Genomic DNA, 22,107 nt, shown 5'->3' on the forward strand with positions numbered 1-22,107 from the left:
GTGATGTTGAGCCCTCATCTTCTCCACAGCCACTGCTGACCACACTCACCCCCCACACTCAACCTTCCCTGCTCCCTGACTGCTTCTGTTGCCAGGGAGATGGGGATGCTCACACAGACCTGTTTTGTGTTGTGTACAGACCAGGTTTAGCTGTTTTTAGGGTATTTATTTATTTTTTAATTCATGGGCAGCCCCAGGCACATTCCCACAGGATGAATGTGCTCAGAGCTTCCAGCTCACCCACCCTGCCCTGCCTCACACCTCGGCTGTCCAGGTCTCTCATTTCCTCCCTCCCAGCCCACATGAGCTCCTGGGCATTTCTCCATCAGGGAACTGAGTTCTGGGCGGTTTTTCTGGGATCAAGCTGCAGGGACAGGAGGGACAGGGCTCCCCTGGGTTTGGGGAGGAGAGGGCTGGGTGGGAATGGTGCCCATCTCCACTGGCACACTCAGCTCAGCTGCTTTAGAGCTGTGCTCTAAATGGAGACCTTGAAATATCTGTATCAAGAATAAGCAAATACGCACAAAATACATTCCCACCACTGGAGTAGGAAAAAGTAGGGATTTACACCATGCAAATAGAAGGAAAAGGACAAACAAAAACTACTGTAGGAAGGAAACCCTCCCACAACTTCAAATCACACACCACTGCTGAGCATCAGCATGGAAAGTGAGAATGTAATTTTTTTAAGGAACTTAACTCTTATTTCTTATATATAAACAATCAATCCCACCAATTACACCTCAAGATGAAGGGCCTTACCTTTAACTTACCCAGATTTTACTCCTGTCCCTCTCAAAGTGGAGCACAGGATCTGAACAGCAACACACTCAACACAACACGAGGATTTTCATTTTCACTAAGAGAGGCTGTGCCTAAACATCAGCACGTTGCTCTCCTGGGAAATTAGATACATTGTTCTTCATATTCCAATCTGCCATAATTGGGCAACTCTCCAACCTGTTTGCTCGAAATTAGAGCACCAAATGCATCACAGCAAACTAGAAAGCACTCGCAACTTTGTTTTTTGGCAATTTGATTTTGTTATTGGATTGAAAAAGTACGTAAGTGCTCAAGTTAAACCATGTAATACTTTTGCAGAGCAGTAAAAGACAGATTTGTTATGCATTTATTCAGCACTTTCACAGCAGCATGGTACCATATCACAGCCCAAACGCTGTTTGCGTTGTTTGTACAAGTCCTCTGTTGACTTCGGAACAGGGGAACTCCCAGGAGGAAACCAAACAGGGTGCAACCCAGCTGCTTCCAGAGAATAACAGTAAATAAGCCAAGCAGGAAAACAAAGGGAAAAGAAACTGTTTCACAGGAAAGTTATTTCTGAAGGTGAAGGGGCAGAACAAAGTAAGATCAGGCAGTGGCTACGAGGCCTCCCTGCAATGTGCCCAGAGCTCCCCTCGCCTTCCCACATCTGCAGCAGCACTGGGCAAGTTTCTCTCAGCTGACACAGGGAAAACACGACTGAATTCCTAAAAGCAAGCTTTAAAGAACATATTTCCCTTCTCTCACAGCTCCATAGCATATAATAACAACACACAAAATGAAGGAGCTCTGGCTTGTCCCTGCTGGGCTCTGGCACAACCATTCCCAGGATTCAATGGAAAAGGGGAGAGTGCAGGGTTTGGCCACGGCAGATTTGCAAGGGGAGGACAGATCTGAGCTATTAAAATGCAGTTTTAACACCCCCAGTTGTCATCCTGACAAATTCATGTCTAACTGGGGGAAGCTTTTGTGTTAGGCAAATAAAAGGCAGGTCAGCCATGGCAGAGCAGCCCTTAAGGCACTGCCCTCCCCATCCATCCCCCCAAAAAACATCTCCCAAATTCACCAGCCTGGCAGCTTCCAGACAGGGAAATGTCCCTCGCTAAAAATCCTCCCCAGATACTGAGGAGCAATCCTTGCCGTGGGACTGCTCACATGGTATTCCCAAAAATCTAAAGATTGGGATCAACCCATACTACCTAAACCTTTTCCTCCTGGCACTTTACACCACATTTTAACACGTCAGGTTGGCCTGTCCTCACCTAAAGCCCTGCTGTGCAAAAATCCTGGCACAAATCCTGGAAATCTTTGAAGAAGAGACCCTCCCACCTTGCACACCCAAGCACAGGGCTCTGCACACTCACCTGGGCAGGTGGATCCACACTCCCACGCTGCAGGGAAATGTCACTCCTGAAAGTGCCACCACCCCAGCCCAGCTGCCACCCTCCCTCACTTACCCCTAAGGTCAAGACTCTTCTCTTGCAGATGGAAAAACAGCTGTAAAGCTAAGAAAATAGTTAAAATTATCATTGGAGTTCCCTTAAATTTGTAATTTAGACAATCTCAGAAATGTGGGAAAACTTCTTGGATCACAGGGAAACCTCTGATAAAATCTTAATTACTGTGAAATTGGTGTTATTTATTATGCCTGCATCTTTCACTATATATTAAAAGGTTTCCTGAAAACATATCTATTTAAATATAAGCCTGTCAAATAAGAAAAACAGGCTGAATTCAGAGTGCTTTATTCTATCCTATTTGTTCTGATCACTCTTTCTGCTGGGAAAAGAATAATATCAACAGTTCAGCAACATTACAGCTATGCAGTACCCAACCAAAGGTGTTATGAAAAACAGACACCAAGACTTCTGTAAAACAGGGTACAGAACCCACAAGTCACAGACTTAGAGGCATGAAAAAAGGAACCTGTCCCTGACATGGAGCTGAAAAAGTGTGATAAAATAAAGGTGCAATAGACCCTCACTGACTCACACAGAACATCCCAGCTGTGGCAAACTTCAGTTTTGGGGGTGCTTATAACAAAGGTGCATCAATCTTGGTGCAGAGACCCAAGGAAAGGGGCAGTAAATTCTCTTCCATGTTCACCCTCAGTCTCAGGTGGAGCTGCACGAGCTTTGGGGCAGGGAAAGAATCGTAATTTCTCTTTCTACAGGTCACTAACACACAAGAGCAGTGCTGTTGTACTCAAGTACTGCTATCCCCCTCAGCTGTGACTTTGAAATGTCAAATTTCTGAGCAGCTGCAAAAACAGTTCCCGGTTTTATGATAAAAAAACCAAACCAACAACAAATGAACAAAAGTCTTCAACTGCTGTGCCATGAGAACTCCTCACCAGTGCCAGTGTACTGACAATAATGTGCCAATTCCCCAGTCCAAAACTCCATGAATTTTAACTACTGGAGAGAGATGGATGCTACCAGCTTTTCTGACTAACAACAGCAACATTTATCTTTCAGCTGAGCAAAAATGATATTGAGTGAAGGGCTGCCTGTGCACTTAAAACCAACACTATTCAAAAGAAAACCGAGAGTTCTCTCACAGATCTCTCCCTCCTCCCTTGGCCTCTCTAGAATATTTCTAAGCTACTACCGAGCAGGAAGAGAAAAGTAGAGCACACTATGTGATGACTTTAATTTTTCAGTTTCTTCCCCACTTACCTGTCACAGTTTTGCAGACACTGCCCAGTCACTGCCTGGCCAATGGTGATTAAGAGTTAGAGCCAGCTCCTGCTACAATTCAAGGGATGCTCTGACTGTTTTTGGCCAAAAGTCAAAGGTGTTTCCTTCCACTTAATAACATGACACAGTTTAAAGAGTGTTTGGAGTTTACAAACAATGAGAGTCTCGGGGTCAGTGTCACACACGGTGTCAGGTGAGCACATCCCTTTAGGAGCTGATCCTCTTTCCCAGAGACACTGATCTCCCACGGGCCTGCTGCCAGTGCCTGTTCCACAGCAGGGCTTGGGGCAACAGCTTGTGGACAGATTTGTTTGTATGCAAGGAATAATCATCAAATTTATGTCTAAGCAGGATTAGGCCTCAAAATTATTAGGTTAAGTGGCCCATGAGAGGAGGAATAAAAAAAAAAAATACAACCCAAAAGCTAAATATTCAGTACAGAACATCAGAGATGCTTCTCAGATTTTCACATTGATAATCACAAGTGTCCCTGATTATTTTCTTTTATAATTGTGCTCCAAATTGTGTTTTATGTCCTACCTTCTTCTGCAAACCACTTCAGCTGCATTTGAGGGAATAGGCTGCCCTCAAAGAGAGGCTGTTTTATTAAACCTTCACTAGACAAACACAAAATATTTCAGATATTTCAGACACCTTTCCCTGCTTAAAAACCAACCAAACCAAACCCTCTGTGCATTGATGCCTCTCCAAGACCCCTAAGACAACAATCAAATGCCAAGATTCATGAAATCACATACCTCCAAAATACTGATAAAACAAAACAATACAAAAACATCCCAAAGTGCATCTTTAGCAAACAGTATCCCCTCAGGTAGACTCATCTTTTACTGTACCAAGAAAAATAAATCCAAGTGGAGAAAAGATTTGGAGAGAAAAATACATTAGCAAATACAGATAAATTCGTTTTTAATAAAGGAGTTAATTTTCTTTCAATCCTATATAAAACAATAGCAATTAAAAACTTCATTTTTGAAAGTAAAATATTTACATATGAACAAGTAACTGTGCAAAATTTACATGAAAAAAAAAGGGAAAGACAGGATTTCCTAAAAGACAAAATAAAAGGGGTGTAACAGTTGTCAGGTGTTGATAAAAATACTGATCAGCATTCAGTTTACACGCAAGAGAGTTAAATTCTACCATGAGAGTTCACACAAAGAAAGCCAAAGTATTTACAGTCATAAAAGTACTATCAATAGACAATTTAATACAATAACCTCTGAAAATATAAAGAACCAATTAGTATATTTGTAATAAAAAAATAGGTACAAAGAAGGGACTTTGCTCTGGACATCTTTAAAGTAGGCCCACAGCTTGCATACAGTCTTTTAGCAAAATAATTATAGTTTACATAGCCATTTTTATGTTATGTGCCAAAAATTATGTACAATTACTGACAAAATACACCAACCATTTTTCAACACTTGATTCACACTGAGAAACAGTCTTTTGATGATTCCTCTCAACTTTTGATTTTATTTAATCTAAGCTTTCACTTTAGCTAAAAAACACAGTGCAAGTAAAATATATTTATGCTGAAAAGGTTTCTCTTTTTTTCCTTTTTTTCCTTTTTTAACTTTACAGCTTTACAAACTATAGCAAATAAAATGCATTTTTACAGATGCTGCTAAAACATTCAGAAGTAACCCTCCTTTATGGGACTTCAGGGCCTCTAATAAGCAATAATGTGATTAAAATTGAGGTTATGTTTAAAATTAACTGTATATCCCTCTAGATTTTGAGCATTTGGGGGAAAGATAAATATCCTTAAAAAATCAGTTTGCTTTGCTAACTGACTGTTTAAAAAAAAAAAGCTAAATGAAATGAGGTCATCTGCTGTAGACATATGCCTATGTAATGGATTTAGTTGGATAAAACTGAACTAAAATGAACAATTAATGTCGAAACTGCTACAGGGCTGACAAAGGGTAGCTAGTTATTTGCTAAACGATTCCATCAGTCTTTATATATGGCTTGTTTGGCAAGAAGGCCACTCAATCAAGAGATGAGTTAAAATTTAATTGTCCTTTTATAGTATCCACAGGCCTTGTAAGTATCCTCACTGTTACAGAAATGTATTTCTCTTATACTGAAGAGTTTATTTATAAACAGGAATATAAAACTGTTCCATGTAAAGAGGTGGTTGTTTTTTAAACAATATCCCATTCGCTTGTTACAAAAAGGCGTAATTTGCAAATATATTAAAAAATGTCCTCAGGCGTCTCTCCGTCAAAAATACCTTGATCTTTTCCATTTTACTTAAGGAATGCTTTGTATAGCAATAGTGAATGGCTTGTCTCTCGCTCATTTTCTAAACAAAATATGAGGTCCCTGAGGTTCACCCGCGTTATCCTTTGTCGCGTAAACTGTCTGGTTGTTCCAACTCCAGAGCTGCCTGGGACTGCTGCACTCGAACCAGATCCCTGGAAAGCACAAGAACAGGTCAGTCAGTCCATGCCTGAAAGAATTCCAAAACTTTTCAGAGAAAATGTGTGACCTAAAAACTGTACACAGTCAGGAAGCTGTATGCTACCAGACAAGAGATTTCCTTTTTAGTTCTGATTTATTAACAACAGTTGAACAATTAGAAGTTTTCAGTGGCATTCAAAACAGATAAAAAAGCTCCAAAGCACTGCCTGTATTTTTAGGAAGGTGCTAAGGACAGGGAATCCCAACAACCAAACCAAACAGAAAGGACAGGATTTTTCACAATTCCAGCACACAGATGCCAAGGGCAACCCTGGAGGTGGGGAGCAGTCCTATTCCCAGGGCTGTGGTGCCTTGAATCCTGTCCTAGATCCCCCTCATCTCCACGGCAGGGTGCTCTCCTGGTGACAACAGCTGTAACCAAGCTCAGGACTATATTTAGGAGAAGTTTTCCTACACACAGTCACATACTCTCTAATGACCTCTGAACGCTTCTCCACCTCTCAGCATCACTTATTCCTCTGGTACACACTGGGAGTTTCCCGAATCGGCAAGATAAACAAGCAGCATATTATCGTATCTATGACATAAAAAAAGCAGAAGAAGAAAGCAAAAAGCAGAAGGACCCGAAGGAGCGGCACGGGAGGACCGAGGGCTGCAGCAGCGCGCAGGGCCCGGCAGATGGCGCGCGCGGGCCGGGATCCAGGCTCTTCCTCAATTTCCAGCCGGGAATCTTTGTTTGCTGACAGGTGATTTACTGAAATAGTCAATTCTTCTGGGACCCGTTATATTGCTGTAGCTCAGCTACGTTAAATCGTTTTTCCCTCCAGTTTAATTTATTATATTAATGTTATATTTTCTTTTTTTAATGGGACTTTTATACTTCATGACACCAAGTGCACTCTATTCACTGTAGTGAATACAGATGTATCTGCCCCTCAGTTTGGAGAATTTTCAAAAAGTTTTCTTAATAAAAACATCCCAGACTTGAAAAAAGCCCAAATTTAGAGTGGTGCACAAACCATGTAAATAAGCTGCTGAGGTTCCCACTAACATGTGTGAAAACAATGTATTTAATCAATGAACATTATTGATGATCAAACCAACCTAAACCTGCCCTGGAAATGATCACTCTGGATTAGCAAAACTCTGGTCAGTGCAGGTGAACTTGCTTCACCACAGTGCTAACAGTAAAGTCAGATTTTTGATTCTCAAGCATTCTGTTGACCCAGCAAGCACCAAACCACTAAAATCCTGTAGTTAAGGCTGCTCAAAGGCTGGATTTTCAAGGAGTATTCAAAGGCACTTGCACAATTTGGCCATCTAATTTTCACAAGCTTCAGTGGAAATTAGAAGACACAGGAAAGTGTTGGATGCTAACTAAATTTTCTCACATACATATGACTGCTAGACAACAGAAGGAATGGCTGAAAGGGGTTTTATTCTTGGTTTTTAAATATTCCTTAGTGAAAGCTCAAGCCTCAGCTTTACTATGTAGACCATAATACTTGAAACACAAAGGTAAAATTTCAGGAGTCTTTAGAAGACACAGAATTATGTATGGAATAAATTATGCAGCTTTTTTGTAACTTTAAGTAAAATCACATGGACGTAAAACCCTCAAACTGACAGCAACCTGTTTCATTGAATTTGGAAACAAAACAGTGCAATTACTACTTAGAAGTGATTTTACATGTAATTAAGAGTCAGCATTTGTAGACATCAAAAGCTTCCATTTACAAATCTGTGTCTAAGTAACAAGAAACCTTCTTTTCCACACTTCTTGTAATATGCCTTAACCACAAACTGCATACAAATGGTGACAAGTGGAGCCCAATTTAAAAATGTCAAGTGACACAGCAGCAAAAGCACAGCTGTGAGTATCAGATCAAAGGCAGCTGCTTCTTAATTAAACAGACAAAAAGATTAGATTTCCAGGGAACCTGCAGTTAATTGGTTAACCAGTGATTAATCCAAGATAACTAAATTAGTCAGATTTAGATGAAATACAAACAAGTGTTCACAAGAGATGCAAAATACATCCCATAACCTAAGTGACATTAACAGACCATTAAGGTGGCACAGCTGAGCATGCAGGAGTAAGCAATGCCAACATTAACTCTGCATGAGGTACTTCAGCATATTCCTCTGAGACAACTTCATTTGTGTGCACATCTATCTTTGCAAAGTGCCCCATTCTGCAATTTTCATAATTTCAAACCACATCTATAAACCTTTAATAGAGTAATTTGTCAGCTTATATAAAAACAAGTCTTATTCTCTGTAGCAGACATCTTAGTAAATTTCAAAACTTAAAATTACTTTAAAAGATGCTCAAGAGGCTTGATATTCTTATAAACAAAAATAACATTTACTAGTATGCAGATTTTTCTCTAACATTTTATATCAAGAACATGTAACTGATTGCTTCCAGTAGTTCAGTATAAACCAAGGTGAACTCTTTTGAGGCTTTTCTACAGTATAAATGCTTTAGCACTGAAAATTCAGAATACTCAAGGAGTAATAAACAGGATTATTAAACTATTACTATTCTGTCACTTGCTATCAGATACAAAACTCCACAGGGAAAAATCCTCAAATTATAAAGAGAGCTTTTGGTCCAATAAATGACAATTTTCAAGAATATTTTGTTCTTTTTAAACATTAGAGCAATCCCACATTGAATGTCTCATGCAGAAAGCAATTTTATACCATTTCTTGTTTATTAACTTGTTTAGAAGTACAGCAGATAATCATGTACCAGAATGTAAAGTAAATGAATCAGACACTGAGCATTCTGGTACCTAGTCTGCAGAGAATTTTTTAACAGGCAGATTCAATAGTAAAATATACAGAGGATGTGCAAGAACATCTTGATCAGATGGAACTGGTCAAACTCATCTGCTGTGAAGACACTAAGGCAAATGAACTGCTGGAGGGAGAAATTAGGCAAGCTCCTGTAACTCGAAGCTCCTGCTGTCAAATTTAGCAGTGACTGAATTCTACCACCCCACCTACCTCAGCATCACTCTGCCTCTTAAAGTTAGATTGGTCACAACCTTCCAAAACTATGGAGGTCCAAAAAGCTAAGACTTGTTGCATCAGAGATGTTTTTTCTAACATCCCTCCAGTTCTATGAATCAGGGAATGACCACTCAGATTCTATTCCCTATGCCACTACACGTGCTAAAAATTGACCCTGGCTTTGGAGTGAGCAAATCTGAACACAAAACACTTCTGCAGCTCAGGGAGCTCCCACAAACTGGGGAAAAAGCTCTGAGCAGAAAGGTTTGCACAGAGGCTGAGGCAGCAAAACCAAAGGTGACAATTATACTGTACCTCTGTCCCTGATCCAGATCCTGGTGAGTCTACTTTCCTTTTCTTCCTGGGACCGATGGCAGCTAACGCAGTCAGGTTGGCATCCCTCTGTCTCATTTGTGCTAGCTCTTGCTGCTGCATCTGCATGTGCCAGAACAAGGATGGGTCATTATTTCTCTTACAACTTCCAAAATAAAAGTTCATGTTAAGCTCAGCACTCACCTCCTTGGCCTTCTGTTTCAACCTAAGCTGTTCAGGATCTTCTTGTCGAGATCGAGACTGTGTTGATAAAGGATGAGCAGGAGGTGGTTTCAGGAAAAGAAAGAAAAATTAATTTAGTTATAAAAGTAGTTAGAGATTATATATGAAAGCTTTTCCTAATTTTCAGCAGGAAGTGGGGAATACCTATCACTCTCACAGAGGGCAACAGTGGTAAACAACTTTTAGATATTAAAAGTTTTCCTTTTCGTAACATATCTATTTTTGGAAAAGGCATCCCATTTTTCTGCTTTGTTAAAGATAGCAAAGGAGTAGCCAGGCAATTATGCCTTAAATGCAACCATTACAAGACACAAATTACACAGAGGTGTGAATTGAATTACACACTTTGCATACGAACAAAGGAATCAGACCTGTGCTTTCTGGAACAATTCCTCCCCTTGCTGGGGAACCAGGCACTTACTCAGAGCAGATCTTTCTGCTACACCTACACACACAGGTCAGGCTGCAGGCTGAACAAAGTGCACCTGAGTGACCCAAGATCACTTACATCAGCACTGTCCATTACACTGAGGACCTGCAATTCCTTGTGTGTGTGTCATACTCTTAGAATACGGAAATAATTTAGATTAGAAAAGACTTTCAAGAACATCAAGTCCAGCTGCTTCCCCAGCACTGTCAAGCCCACCACTAAACCATGCCCCCAAGTGCCACATGTACACAATACTTCCAAGGATGGTGACTCAACCACTGCCCTGGGCAGCCTGTTCCAGGGCTTGACAACCCTTTCAGTGATGAAATTGTTCTCAATATTCAATTTAAACCTCCCCTGACGCAACTTGAGGCCATTTCCTCTCATCCTATCAAACCAAGAGTGCTGTTAATCCCTTACATTCTTTAAGCCAAGAACAAAATACATTTGTATTCTGACATTGTCAACTCATGCTGGATCACAAAACTAACAGAAAACATAGGTTGTTTTGTGAATTATTTCTAGGGCGCTCTTATCTAATCACATTAATTCTATAATCACTGAGTAAAACCACAGTTTAATATTCACATTCATGTTTATATCAACTGCTTCCTATTTATTGTATTTCTCCAATTTGTAAAAATAGTTCTGAATTCTATTTCTATTCTCCAAAATACCCTCTCTATTATATTTAAGAGTACCACCAAGTTATAAAATTCATCTTTCTTTGCCAAATGCAAAAACTAAATTTCAAGTCTCCTTTTAATTTGGGAATATGAGATGGGAATGGCAAAGAAGCTGTTTCCCATACTTCAGAATGAAAAGCAAAACTGAGCTCTAGTTAAGAACACATTCATCAAGTTGCATCTTTGAAGATTAGCCTTCTCCTTCATTGCAAGTGTTTTAGAAAGAAACTCTGTAGTTTTGATGTCAAAAATGACACTTTACAAACACGTGTGAAAGCCAAGCACTTGCCTTTGCTGCACGCATTAAAATTTCCCTTTCTTGTTCATCTTTACGCTGCTTCTCTATTTGATCAAGTTGTTCAAAGAACTTGAGCTGTGCCCGAACGTCACTTGCTTGTTCGTATCTTTCATCATCCTGAAAATACAGCAAATATGATTCTCATTACTCCCTTAAAAACAAAGCTGTTAACTTGTACTGTACTGGGGAAGAACATACACATTCAAAGCTCCAATGTTCACTTTGTCCTTTTCAGACAAATAGCAGGAGTATATTTACACCATTCAAACCAGCTAGAACTCTTAAAAGCATTTTGTTCTATTCCATGAATCATCAGATTTTGACTTCTAAACTTATCTCATCACAGCTTTAACCTCTCAAACATATTTCACAGAGCTGTGTGGTTTTTTTAAATGCTGCTCAGGCATTTGCATCTATGAGGAACACACATCTGTCAGATAGCAGTCTCCTGGGAATTCAAAGCAGTGCTTTTATCTGTCTGACTCTACAGTCACTCACACACTAAACATTTGACATAATAAATAAGGGGAGGGCACAGCTTCTCTGCATTTGTTTTAAAGCCATTTTGTATATGCAAGCTGAAAAGTTCCAGTCACCCATGTGTATTAATATCTTAATGGAAGGTGAATCAGTCAGAGAATAAACAACCTGATTTCACAGAACAAAGAACACCTGAACTCCAGTATTACAGTCAATGCCACAGCCTGCTGAATTTGTGCAATTCTGCCATTTAATTTGAGCAATTAAATCCAGTTACCTTGTAGGAAATATTCCTTTGTTGAGCAGTCTCTGATAGTTTTTCCACGAGGTTTTGTAGTCTTTGTTGTGTAGCATGTGATACGTAGCTAACTACATCAGGATGGATTTCTGTTATTCCATGCTTTTTACCTATAATCAAAACACCAGTGGGTTGCAAAAAATCATTTTAAAATACAATTAAATATGAGTGTAATCTTAGTCATAGAAATTTAAATCCCTTTTTCTAAATATGATTTGCAGGTTTTTCTCAGACAAGGATTAAACAGGAAATTACACATATTAAAATTCATATTAGTTTAACAAAATTGACTATCTATTAATAAACGTTGTGTATTACAGTGTAACAAAGAATTCAAGATTGCTTTTCATTCCACCATTAATTCTAAATTACTAAGTAAAGCTGATAAAAGTGCTTCTGGACCTATTTCACTGTTTGTGTCATGCTTGCTACACCTTAATAGTTTATTCAGCCAGGTTATGTAGTTTTGATGTTGAATCACTTTAGAAGGCAAATCTCTGTTTGCTATTCCTTGACATATCCTATTTCATATCCTTATTCTACTTCCATAAGACTAATTATTTCCCACAAGCATCTGGCTATACCAGAAAATAACATAAAGTAATGAGTCCAGCAACTTTTAATTATTCAAACCAATTTCTATGGAAAATGCCTTCAATTAAACCTAAGAGTAGTGAGATTTGTTGTTATTAATGTTCAGGATAAAAGAACATACCTATTTCTAATATCCTTCTTTGTAAAGGTGCTGGGAAAAGGAAGGTTTCGTCTTTACAGGACCTTGTTAATGTGCCCACGAGCTCAGAGTTTGTTGCCAATATCCGAGCACTTTCTTCTGACAGGTTGACTCCAGCCATTGATGCAACATCATTAATGTCATCATCATCCCTTAAAGGAAGGAAAAATTAAAATAATCATAACATTTAGTGCTTATCTGCACGCACTCCTATGATACCACAGCTGCATACAATGAATTTCACCATAAACGTGAATACCTAGTTTTACATTTTATTTGCTTTTGTGATATAATACAACTCATTTGTTTGTAAATGAGAAATTACTGCTTTGACTTCAAAGAGCACTAATTTTGTGCTTCCTGTTTTTTCCAAGATCCTTTCTTATGTAATGTTTCAACACCTTGAGAAACAAGAGACCAGACGAATCACTACTGCAAAACAATAATAATCTGCCCTCACCACTAAGACAGGCTGTACATCCGAGTAACTCAAGCAGAGCTGGGAGAAGTGAAGGAATGAATTCCACTTGCTTGTCTGGGCAGGAATTGTTTATGAGGTTTAGTGCCAGCTAAATGCTAAAACCAGTCTGGCACGAGTATGTCCAGTGCTGTTTGTGCAAACCTGCCTCCAGAAAATCCACCTCTAGGTTATTGTGAGTTTCCCCAGATGGGTTCAGCACCAGGAAGGTCTGAGTTCAGCTACACAAGCAAACACAAACATACAGCTCCTCACCTAAAAGAGCCTCCCCCAGGTTCTTTCAGTTTATTCTTCTGAGCAGCAGCTACTTGTGTCGAAACAGTGGCAATAGCTTTGTTTCCAGGTAATACTGCTGGTTTTACCACAGGTACTGCAAGAAGACAGACAGGATTTGTACTCCATCAGTAAGAGTTCACATGTGCAAGCCAGTCACAGGTATTTATGGAAATAGGTCTGGTACAAAGAGTTGACCTCAATAGCTTCTGTCAGCATTTCACTAAAAACAGGACCCTTCCCACACAATTTCAGCAGCCAAACCATTTCTCTGTCAATGGTGCCCTGATAGATCTGTACCCCCAGCCAATACAGCACTACACACTGGACAATTTTAGCAGTAGTACAAACTTATGAACTGACATTCATAGAACCACAGAATGGTTTGGGTTGGAAGCGACCTTGGAGATCACCTGGTTCCAACTCCTCTGACACCTTTCACTAGACCAGGTTGCTCCAAACCCCGTCCAGCCTGGCCTTGAGCACTTCCAGGAATAGGGTATCAACAACTTCTCTGGGCAAGCAATCTCTAAACCACACTTCAGGTAACTCTATCTAATATGGCATATCACAAGTATCTTGACCTCTTACCTGTCTGAAGTTGATTCAGTTGGATTTGAGGAGTAGTGAGCATAATACGACTGTGTGGTTGCCGCAATGCCACCATTGGTGTCTGTGTCAACGTTACTTGTGGAGGCCTTATCAATGCCCCTGCTTTTTGAGACTGTTGGATAACCTGCAAATAATAAGGAAAAAAAAGAACTGTAGATAATCTGAGAATCAGGTGGGAAGAACAAACCCTAAGAGCACTTAAACCAAGATGCAATTTAAGTTATACTTTTTGTCTCAGACCTTTGATTGTGCTAAACCACCAATTTAAAAAGTACTATCAAAAAACCCCTGTGCAATAATGAACGCTGCACTTCAGCTCACATACCAGTGGCGTGGACTGCCCTTGTTTACTGACACCAACTTGTGTGGGCTGAGTGAGGCTGATGACAGGTTGCTGGAGGGTACTGGTGACAGTGGCAGTGGCCTTGCCTGCCGTGCGCTGCACTGAGGAGCTCAACAGCACGGCTGCTGCTGACGGGATCGTGGCTATCGTCGCCTGCGTCGTCGGCTGCTGCTGCTGGCTCTGCTGAATGAAAGCTGCAGAGTCTGGTGTTAACTGTCTCAAGGCAGGTAAACTCCTCTGAAAAGGGGAAAGGAAAGAGTTACATCGAGTTGTTTAATCCTGGCTCACACAGTATTAATTGTAAAGAAGCAACGTGTTTTGTTTCAGTCCATTGGATGGGTCTGTGTGCACCTGAGGAAAGGTGAGCACACAGAAATACCAACCTGCTCCTATTTAATAAGCAGGACAGACGGACAATACCTTTTGGATATCATGGGTATCTAGGCTATGCAGCCTACCTGGAACCCCTACTATGTATTTAACAACCCAAGCCCATGCTGCCTTCCTTAACTCTTGTCCTATGGCTTAAAAGTCGCACTGGAACACCAGGGAAGATTGCAAAATAGCTCAACAGAGACCACAGTGTTTTAGTGGCTTATTAAATTAGTTTTTTTCTTATGGCAACAATTTTTGTCCTCAGGAACAGCTCAAGGTTGAACAAGCATTTAAGAACCCAGAAATGTCAACACACACCTACAACTATAACCCTTAATCATACATTAGTAAAGCAGTTACATTCTTACTATTCAACATTACTGTATTTTCATTGATTTCACTGATGGTAAATGTTTTGCAATAAATACTATTTTGAGATTTGTCCAACTACTATAAAATTTATGTCAAATGTGATTTATCATTGGCAATTGACAAATTTCCTGCTTATCCAAATCAGTTTACAGCACAGGCAAAACTTGCCCAGAAGGTATAATCTCCTATATGACTGAATCCCTTTGCTTTCTAAGACTAAAAAGAGAACAAAAAAATCAATTCAGAGGTTTGTGGTTTAAGTCATAGAAAGAAAACTTTTCCGATTTCTCAAAAGAGCTACGATGTATCACCACAGTAGAAGTTACATTACTAGTCACAGTAACAAACTCTAGGAACTATGACACAAAAAGTATTTTTTAAGGGAGCAAAAGCATAACCAGGCACCATTTAAAACCTCCTTTAACATCATTTTGGAATTCCACCTATAATAGAAAAGGATGTGCTTGTGTTCATTGCTGCTGATATATTATAAGTACAGAGATGAAGAAAGAGTAATGAAGTTACCTTCAGGAAAGGCACAAGGTAAGGTTGAGGTGAAGAATTAAGTTCTCTGTACAGCCTACTGGTAAAATCTTCTGGTTCAATTTTCCCATCCTTCAAAACAGAAAATTCAAATTAACAAACTGGTAGAAATTAATTTTTACAGATATCCAACACCAAAAGAAATTTTAAGACTTTGGAACATACTGAAAATAAGTGGTTTAATCATCCCTCCCTATTTTTAGTTACCAATAGCTTTACGGTAGTAACCAACTTTATTACAAATTTCAAGTAGTAAGACCTACATGATAAAATAGCCAGCTTGACCATAACTTAAAGGTTGTTAACAAGTAGGCAAAGCAATACTAGTATTCACTCTATAAATATTAAATATGTCAAGCTTTTATATTAGTATCAGGCAATGTTAATTACCTTTCTTTTGTAAAAACTTGTGATTTTCTAGTCAGCTCTCACACCAGCTGTAGTGTTTTCCCTCAAGTACATAATACATCTTTTTATTCATTGTTTTATCAAAATGTAGAATTTAAAGAGCCACTGCTTGCATTACTCACACTCCTGTGAGAGCTCATGTTCTCATGCATGAATATAAGTAGAAATGTCTCAGTTATAAACTGAATGGAAAATTTATCCATCTATTTTAATTTGGAAGAGGCAAAGTTAATTTGATTTAGCTCAGATTTTATAAATTGCATCCTCTGAACAAAAGACCCACAAAACAACAGTTTTAAGACTGAATTTTCCCTAATTCTGTATTTTACAACTTTTGATGAACTTTTCTTACCAGCAGATTCTGTACTAATTCCTTCACATTAGCCGCAGTCTCTGAGGACTGTTTTCCAGATGATGCCAGTTTTATTAATGTGGACAGAAAGTTTTTGCATTTCTTCACATTTTCCATAGTTTCCTTAGAAGGAAAGGTAAAAGGAAAACAGTCAGAGAAAGAAAGAAAAACTCCTCTTAATACATGATCTGACCATATACTCCATGAAATAAAGTCCTTTAGTTCATCAGAGCAGAATAACATTTAAAGATAAACATACTGAAATTATTATTTTTCATCATATACTCATATTTATTGTACATTTTTGTTATCAAAATTTAAGTAATTATGATTCTTCATGAAATTAGGAAACACCAAGTATTTTAAGGATGGCACGTTATATATGGGAAAATATGTGTTTTAGCGGGACAAAAAATAGTAAAGCTGTTATTTCACAATGCATAGTACATGGATTCTCCCTGTTTTGCAATCCTGGAAACATGCAGCTTGAATCAACCAATGCCAACTCCTTATTCCTTCTCACACTGATTCTACCCAGCAGCACTGAACAATTCACTGTTCTATAAAATACATCTAATAAATTTTTTAAATGAGTGCTTTAATATTGTTACAGAAACAAAAACACTTCGACACCTATAAAAATTCAAGTAACCTGCACCCATACCTTGTAAATTATATGATTCTATTAAAGTTTACCTTTTCAAGGTCAACACCTCACAGAATTCCTGCATCTTTACTAATCTCCACTGCCATCTGTGTTTAGATGTATGTGTATATATGCACATCATGCATATGTGAGTGAACAAAAAGAGGTGTTACATTTCTCAGTATCTTACTGTGGCAGCAGTGGAGGTGGCCGTTGTCCCTTGCACTGTTCTCTGAGGAGTTCCAGTTTGTACAGCTGTTGCTGTCCCCAACGTGGTTGTCTGTGCAGTACCACCCAGAACAATCTGAGGCTACAGAGAATACAAACACAAGATTATTTTCCTTGGGATGTACTAAGAGGCTGTTTTCCTAAGCCATGAAACAGAAAATGAGCCACAAGGCAGCAGAACACCTTTTGCAGCTGCTATAAATAAGTTGCTCATGTGCGGTCTGGCGCAGTGGAAGGAAAGCGCCACCAGATGGCACTAAAACATTCGAAACGGGAATTTCAAAAGTTGATTAAAAATTGCGCGATTTTTGGTCTCTGAATAAAATACGATAAACATAACCTCAGCCATGGTTTTATGGTTTCAAAACTCTGCTAAAACAAGTGCAGAATTCCTGTGAGATCTGTTTATCTTTTAGCCTGTTTCATTAAATGCCACTTCCAAAGGGAAGGATTTCTAAAAAGGCACAATTGACACAAAAGCTTGGGTCTTATCGAGGTCTTTGTGATGAACAATGGGACAAAACATTTCTCTAGTTCTGCAGACAAATTGGTAATTTGAAGTAGAAACATCAGCTCCAAAGAATCACCATTGCAAGCAAGATCTTCTCATATACACAGCTCATTCATGGGCTTCCAACAGACTAATTATTAACAACAACCAAGTCTGAGATACAAATTCCTACCAAGCTACAACTGACACTCAGAATGTTCACAAATCATTTGTAAATTTGCTGCTTATATAAAGATGCACAAGAAAAGAGGCTTCCCTGCTGCCAAAGCTAACTTTGTTGGTATTTTGAGAGAAACTAAGGGAGACAAGGATTTCATTTGTCTCATTTTTTTTTTTTTAACAGGATAAATGAAGTCCATGGTGTGCTCATTACAGCACAAAATATGCAGATGGAATGATGTTGGGTTTTTTGTCCTGTGTAACAGCAGTGTAAATTAAGGAGACTCAGTTAGGTAAATTAACTCTTAGATCTAGAAAGATCACTGGCATAGGGAAAGGCTCTCTGAGGGGAAAAAGGTTAACTGGATGCATAGCAAAACCTGCATGTTTTAAATTAAAACTCTCTAATCCTGTCTACTCAAAGGATGAAGAAAGCACAATCAGACAGATTAGGCGACAGCAATCATATTGTATCACTGCTGCCTGGAAGCCATGTGGAGAATTTCACACTCTTGCACTGTTTTTTAAACTCTCAACATCTCCAAAAAAATTTCCAAGCAAGCCCAAAATGAATAAAGACGCCAGCCCAGACTGACATCAGTCTCTCCATGAGTTATCAGTCTCCAGAAGGACACAGATCAAAGCAGAGACTCATGTGAAAGGGAGAAGGCTTTGGGAAGAGAAGGCTGCCACAGTGCAGTCATCTTTGCAATTGTCAATTTTGCTGCAGAATTCAGAGGACTGCAGATCCATCACAGGAATAACACCACAGCCCCAAATCCAAAGGGATTTCTTGTCACTTCCTTTAAGCAGAAAGTATAAAGGAATTTTATTTTAGTCAGCTCTGTGATAGTACAAACTACAAACACAATACCTTTAAATAGATATATGTATAGGTGTAATATGAAATAATAACTATATACATATAAAAAATGATACCTGTACCTCCAAAATACATACTGAGACCTGTAGATGTTTTAGAAAGGCTAATCCAGAAGGCATTTCTTTCCTGCACTGAGAAATTGCATTTCCTGTGTGCCTGGCAGTCTCATGCAGACATTACTTCCCTACACACTCACTTGCACAACAGGGGGACGCTGTAGCGTTGTCGTGGGTTGCACTGTAGTTTGAGCCTGAGACACTTGCTTGATGATAGTAGTAGGTGTCACCTGTCGTGCAATAATGGGTGTTCCTGGAGCCTGGGGAAGAGGAAAAAAAAGTCACAAACACATCAGTACCTATAGTTAAATAACATCTGCTTTATTAGTGTTCTGATTCTGCATTATTACAAATACAAAAGAATGCATCTGAACCACTCAAAAACTCTGAGAAGGATTTTCAGTCTTGAACTTAATGCAACTATCAAAATCTCAGTGTACATATATCCATATCCATTTTTTTCTTTCAGTCTTGTATTTATTCTGGGGAGAAGAGTTGTACACATTAACCATATATGGCCTTCTTTTATATCAAAGTTTTCAACTTAATGAGATTCAGATATGTAAAAATATTTTTGATGAGTAACAGCCAAGCTGTAACAGAATTAGGAAAAAAACGCAATGCCTATGCCTTGTGGAAAGTAGATTTAGATTAGCTATTTGGAAGAAATTCTTGGCTCTGAGGGTGATGAGGCCCCAATACAGGTTGCCCAGAGAGGTGTGGACTTGCCATTCCTGGAAGTGTTCCAGGCCAGGTTGGGATGGGGCTTGAAGCAACCTGGTCTAGTGGAAGGTGTCCCTGCCCACGTCAGGAGCTGAATGAGCTTTAAGGCCCCTTCCAAAACCTTTCCAACACAAATGATTCTGAGATTCTATGAATCTATAAAAAGTCTTCATATTCCAGTTAGATCTATGGCTTCTCCAAATCACTACTATCACACCTTACTTTCTCATGTGTTCTTCACAGGGAACCAAACAGTTTTTAGCACAAGTTGCTGGACTGACCTGCACTGTGGATATCTGCACTGGGGGTGCACTGGTAGGTGTAGCAGGACGAGGAGTCAGAGTGTTCTGAGGCTGAGACTGGGCGTGTGCCTGTGCCTGCATCTGTGCCAGGGCTTGCTGGGGGATCATCAGCAGCTGCCCGTTCTCACTGCGCACCAGGACCATGCCTGCAAAACAGAGTGGTCAAGGAACACACATCCTTTACAAAAATCAAAGAACGTATTTTTTTTATTTGGTTGGGTTTTTTTTAATTCAAGTTGGGTCCATATGGAATTAATGTACTGCTGAAGGACTAGGTAGCTAACAAAAGAGGTTCAGAATAAAAACAAAATACCCATCTGCATTATGGCATTTTGTCTAGAATAGCTTAATTTCAGAAATACTCTATCTAAATGCTCAGTACGGTGTGCATCAGAACACAGTGAGTTCTATCTGCCCCAAACACTAATACTCCATGTGACTAGAAGTTAAAATGAGTAATCCTGTAAAAATCTTACCTGCTCTTTACTAAGAAATTTGTTTTATGAGACACTACAAATAGAAGAAAATCCTGCCAAGATTCCTGTTAGTTTGTCTTTATGAGAGGAAGAAAAAATAATCAAACCTAGGCCTCACCATCAACAGCAACACAATTGTCTAAGTTCTAAATTAATTTCCCATAACCAATTTAGTAATGAAAGTGGCTATAAAATCATAATCTCTCTCATGTGCATCAGCAACAGACTGCACTGTGCCATGTTACACCCCAAATGAAGAATAAAACAGAGAGGGAAATGAGGAAATCATTCCCTGCTCAGTCACTCAGATCAATACACTTAACCCCACTGGGTAGCTGTGGGGAACCAGATTTTAACAGGCAGATTTTCAGATGTGATTCTCTCTTCCTTGAAGGCATAAACAGGATCTGGACAACATGAACTCTTTGCCAAGAGCTCCTTCATTCAGCACGCCTCACTCAGTCCCTGAGAGCCTCAGAACCTCATCAGTTCTGAAAAAGCCACCTAAGGAAACAAACTGGGCACTCAAAATTAGTTGGCTTCTCTGAGCAACTACAGGAAGAACCTTCGCCATGAAAATCAAGAGGCACTAGTGAAATCAGAAAGTTTTTCTTAAGTGTTGTTCAGTGAATCAAAAGCCCATACACGCTCCCCAACAATATCTGGAGATGTGGTCTATTGCATCTCAGAGCATGACTACTTCAAAAGAATCAAGCTTTTATTTGCTTTTCTATTCTGGTCAAGTGCTGAAATGTTTACAGACAGCACCTTAAACAGTTTTCTTGGACAGTTTTACAAGTAAACTGCAAAAATTCATATACTGATTTCTACAAAAATGAGTTCAAAAGAAAAGCGTTAGTTGATTTGCTCCTAATCTTTCCCTTACATTCTCTACATTAACTCCCTTTTAGTGAAGCAGAGTCACACCAAAATGTTAAACTAGTTTACATCCAAAATGTGACTTTCCCTCACAACTTATGTAAAAGTGTTAAGGTGGGACCCACAAAGAACTATGGAAAAGTGAAACTTTGAGAAACAAACATTCTCAAAGTGTTTTTCTGTAGGAGGAGAGGGAGAAACTTATTTATTATCTTGCAGACTGCAGAAGTAAATACTCTTTGCTTAGCTGTCAGGTCAAAAAAACTCTTTCCCAAGTCATTCCAAAAAGTAAGATCTTTTCTCCTGTAACTTATGTAGGTAGAAATATTTCTTTTAAAACAGCAAAGGCACACACCATGATCATCATCACCTCCACCACATCTCAGGAGACCTTAAAGACCTTACAGTGAACACAGAGCTTGATCCCGTGGGCTGCTCACTGGAACCATCACCCTAACATTATGGGGAGGGGGCTGCTGACAAAAGATAGAGAAACTGAACATTTCAAAGACTAGAGAATGACCTGCAACTTCATTCCTCCACCAACAGAACCTGGCATCCTCTTCAATGTGCAAACATAAAATCTTGGGAAATGAATTCACATTGACCACTTTTGTCATCCCTCATAACAACCAGCTGAAGCAGCTAAACACTGAATCAGTGGAAATCTTCAATATTATTATAACTGAAATCATCAGAACAGTGGAAATCTGATTAGAGGAGCTATTTTCAAGTCAACATCAAATATTAAGGCTTGTTGAGTACTATTTAGTTTCTAGCAACTGAAAAAGGCATAGGCAACTACCTATGCCTGAGCTTTCAGAAATCCTTGAATGTCACAGAACTGACACCCCATAAAAAACCCTTTTTCCTAAAATTCACTGGTTTGGGGGTTCCCAAAGATATCCTAAAGTTAATGTGCCATCCAAGTTCTTCAAAGAGTTAAATATTTTTTTCCCACAGAAGGAACATTAGAAATACTAAGCCTAGTTTGGATGGGGGAGTGTGTTTAAACTTTCTCAGTGCAAAAGTGACTGAAGTTATTCAAAAGCACCAA

The 22,107-nt window shown here is 39.2% G+C and overlaps 1 protein-coding gene across 1 annotated transcript in view; it reads right to left on the minus strand.

The window, feature by feature from the left end:
• Positions 1-5,498: 5,498 nt before the first annotated feature.
• TAF4 (TATA-box binding protein associated factor 4) overlaps positions 5,499-22,107 on the minus strand; it is a 35,236-nt gene continuing 18,627 nt past the window's right edge. The window contains exons 3-16 of the mRNA XM_023939619.2: positions 19,675-19,841; positions 18,811-18,930; positions 17,024-17,143; positions 16,188-16,310; positions 15,410-15,499; positions 14,120-14,374; positions 13,774-13,918; positions 13,165-13,279; positions 12,414-12,583; positions 11,678-11,808; positions 10,912-11,037; positions 9,468-9,524; positions 9,267-9,386; positions 5,499-5,923 (exon numbers count right to left, since the gene is read on the minus strand). Of these exons, the coding sequence (XP_023795387.1) occupies positions 5,756-5,923; positions 9,267-9,386; positions 9,468-9,524; positions 10,912-11,037; positions 11,678-11,808; positions 12,414-12,583; positions 13,165-13,279; positions 13,774-13,918; positions 14,120-14,374; positions 15,410-15,499; positions 16,188-16,310; positions 17,024-17,143; positions 18,811-18,930; positions 19,675-19,841 (1,907 nt within the window). The 3' untranslated portion in view covers positions 5,499-5,755. The remainder of the gene's footprint in view (positions 5,924-9,266; positions 9,387-9,467; positions 9,525-10,911; positions 11,038-11,677; positions 11,809-12,413; positions 12,584-13,164; positions 13,280-13,773; positions 13,919-14,119; positions 14,375-15,409; positions 15,500-16,187; positions 16,311-17,023; positions 17,144-18,810; positions 18,931-19,674; positions 19,842-22,107) is intronic.

This window comes from Cyanistes caeruleus, chromosome 16 (genome assembly GCF_971803275.1).
Source record: "Cyanistes caeruleus chromosome 16, bCyaCae1.hap1.1, whole genome shotgun sequence".
Taxonomy (NCBI): Eukaryota; Metazoa; Chordata; class Aves; order Passeriformes; family Paridae; genus Cyanistes; species Cyanistes caeruleus.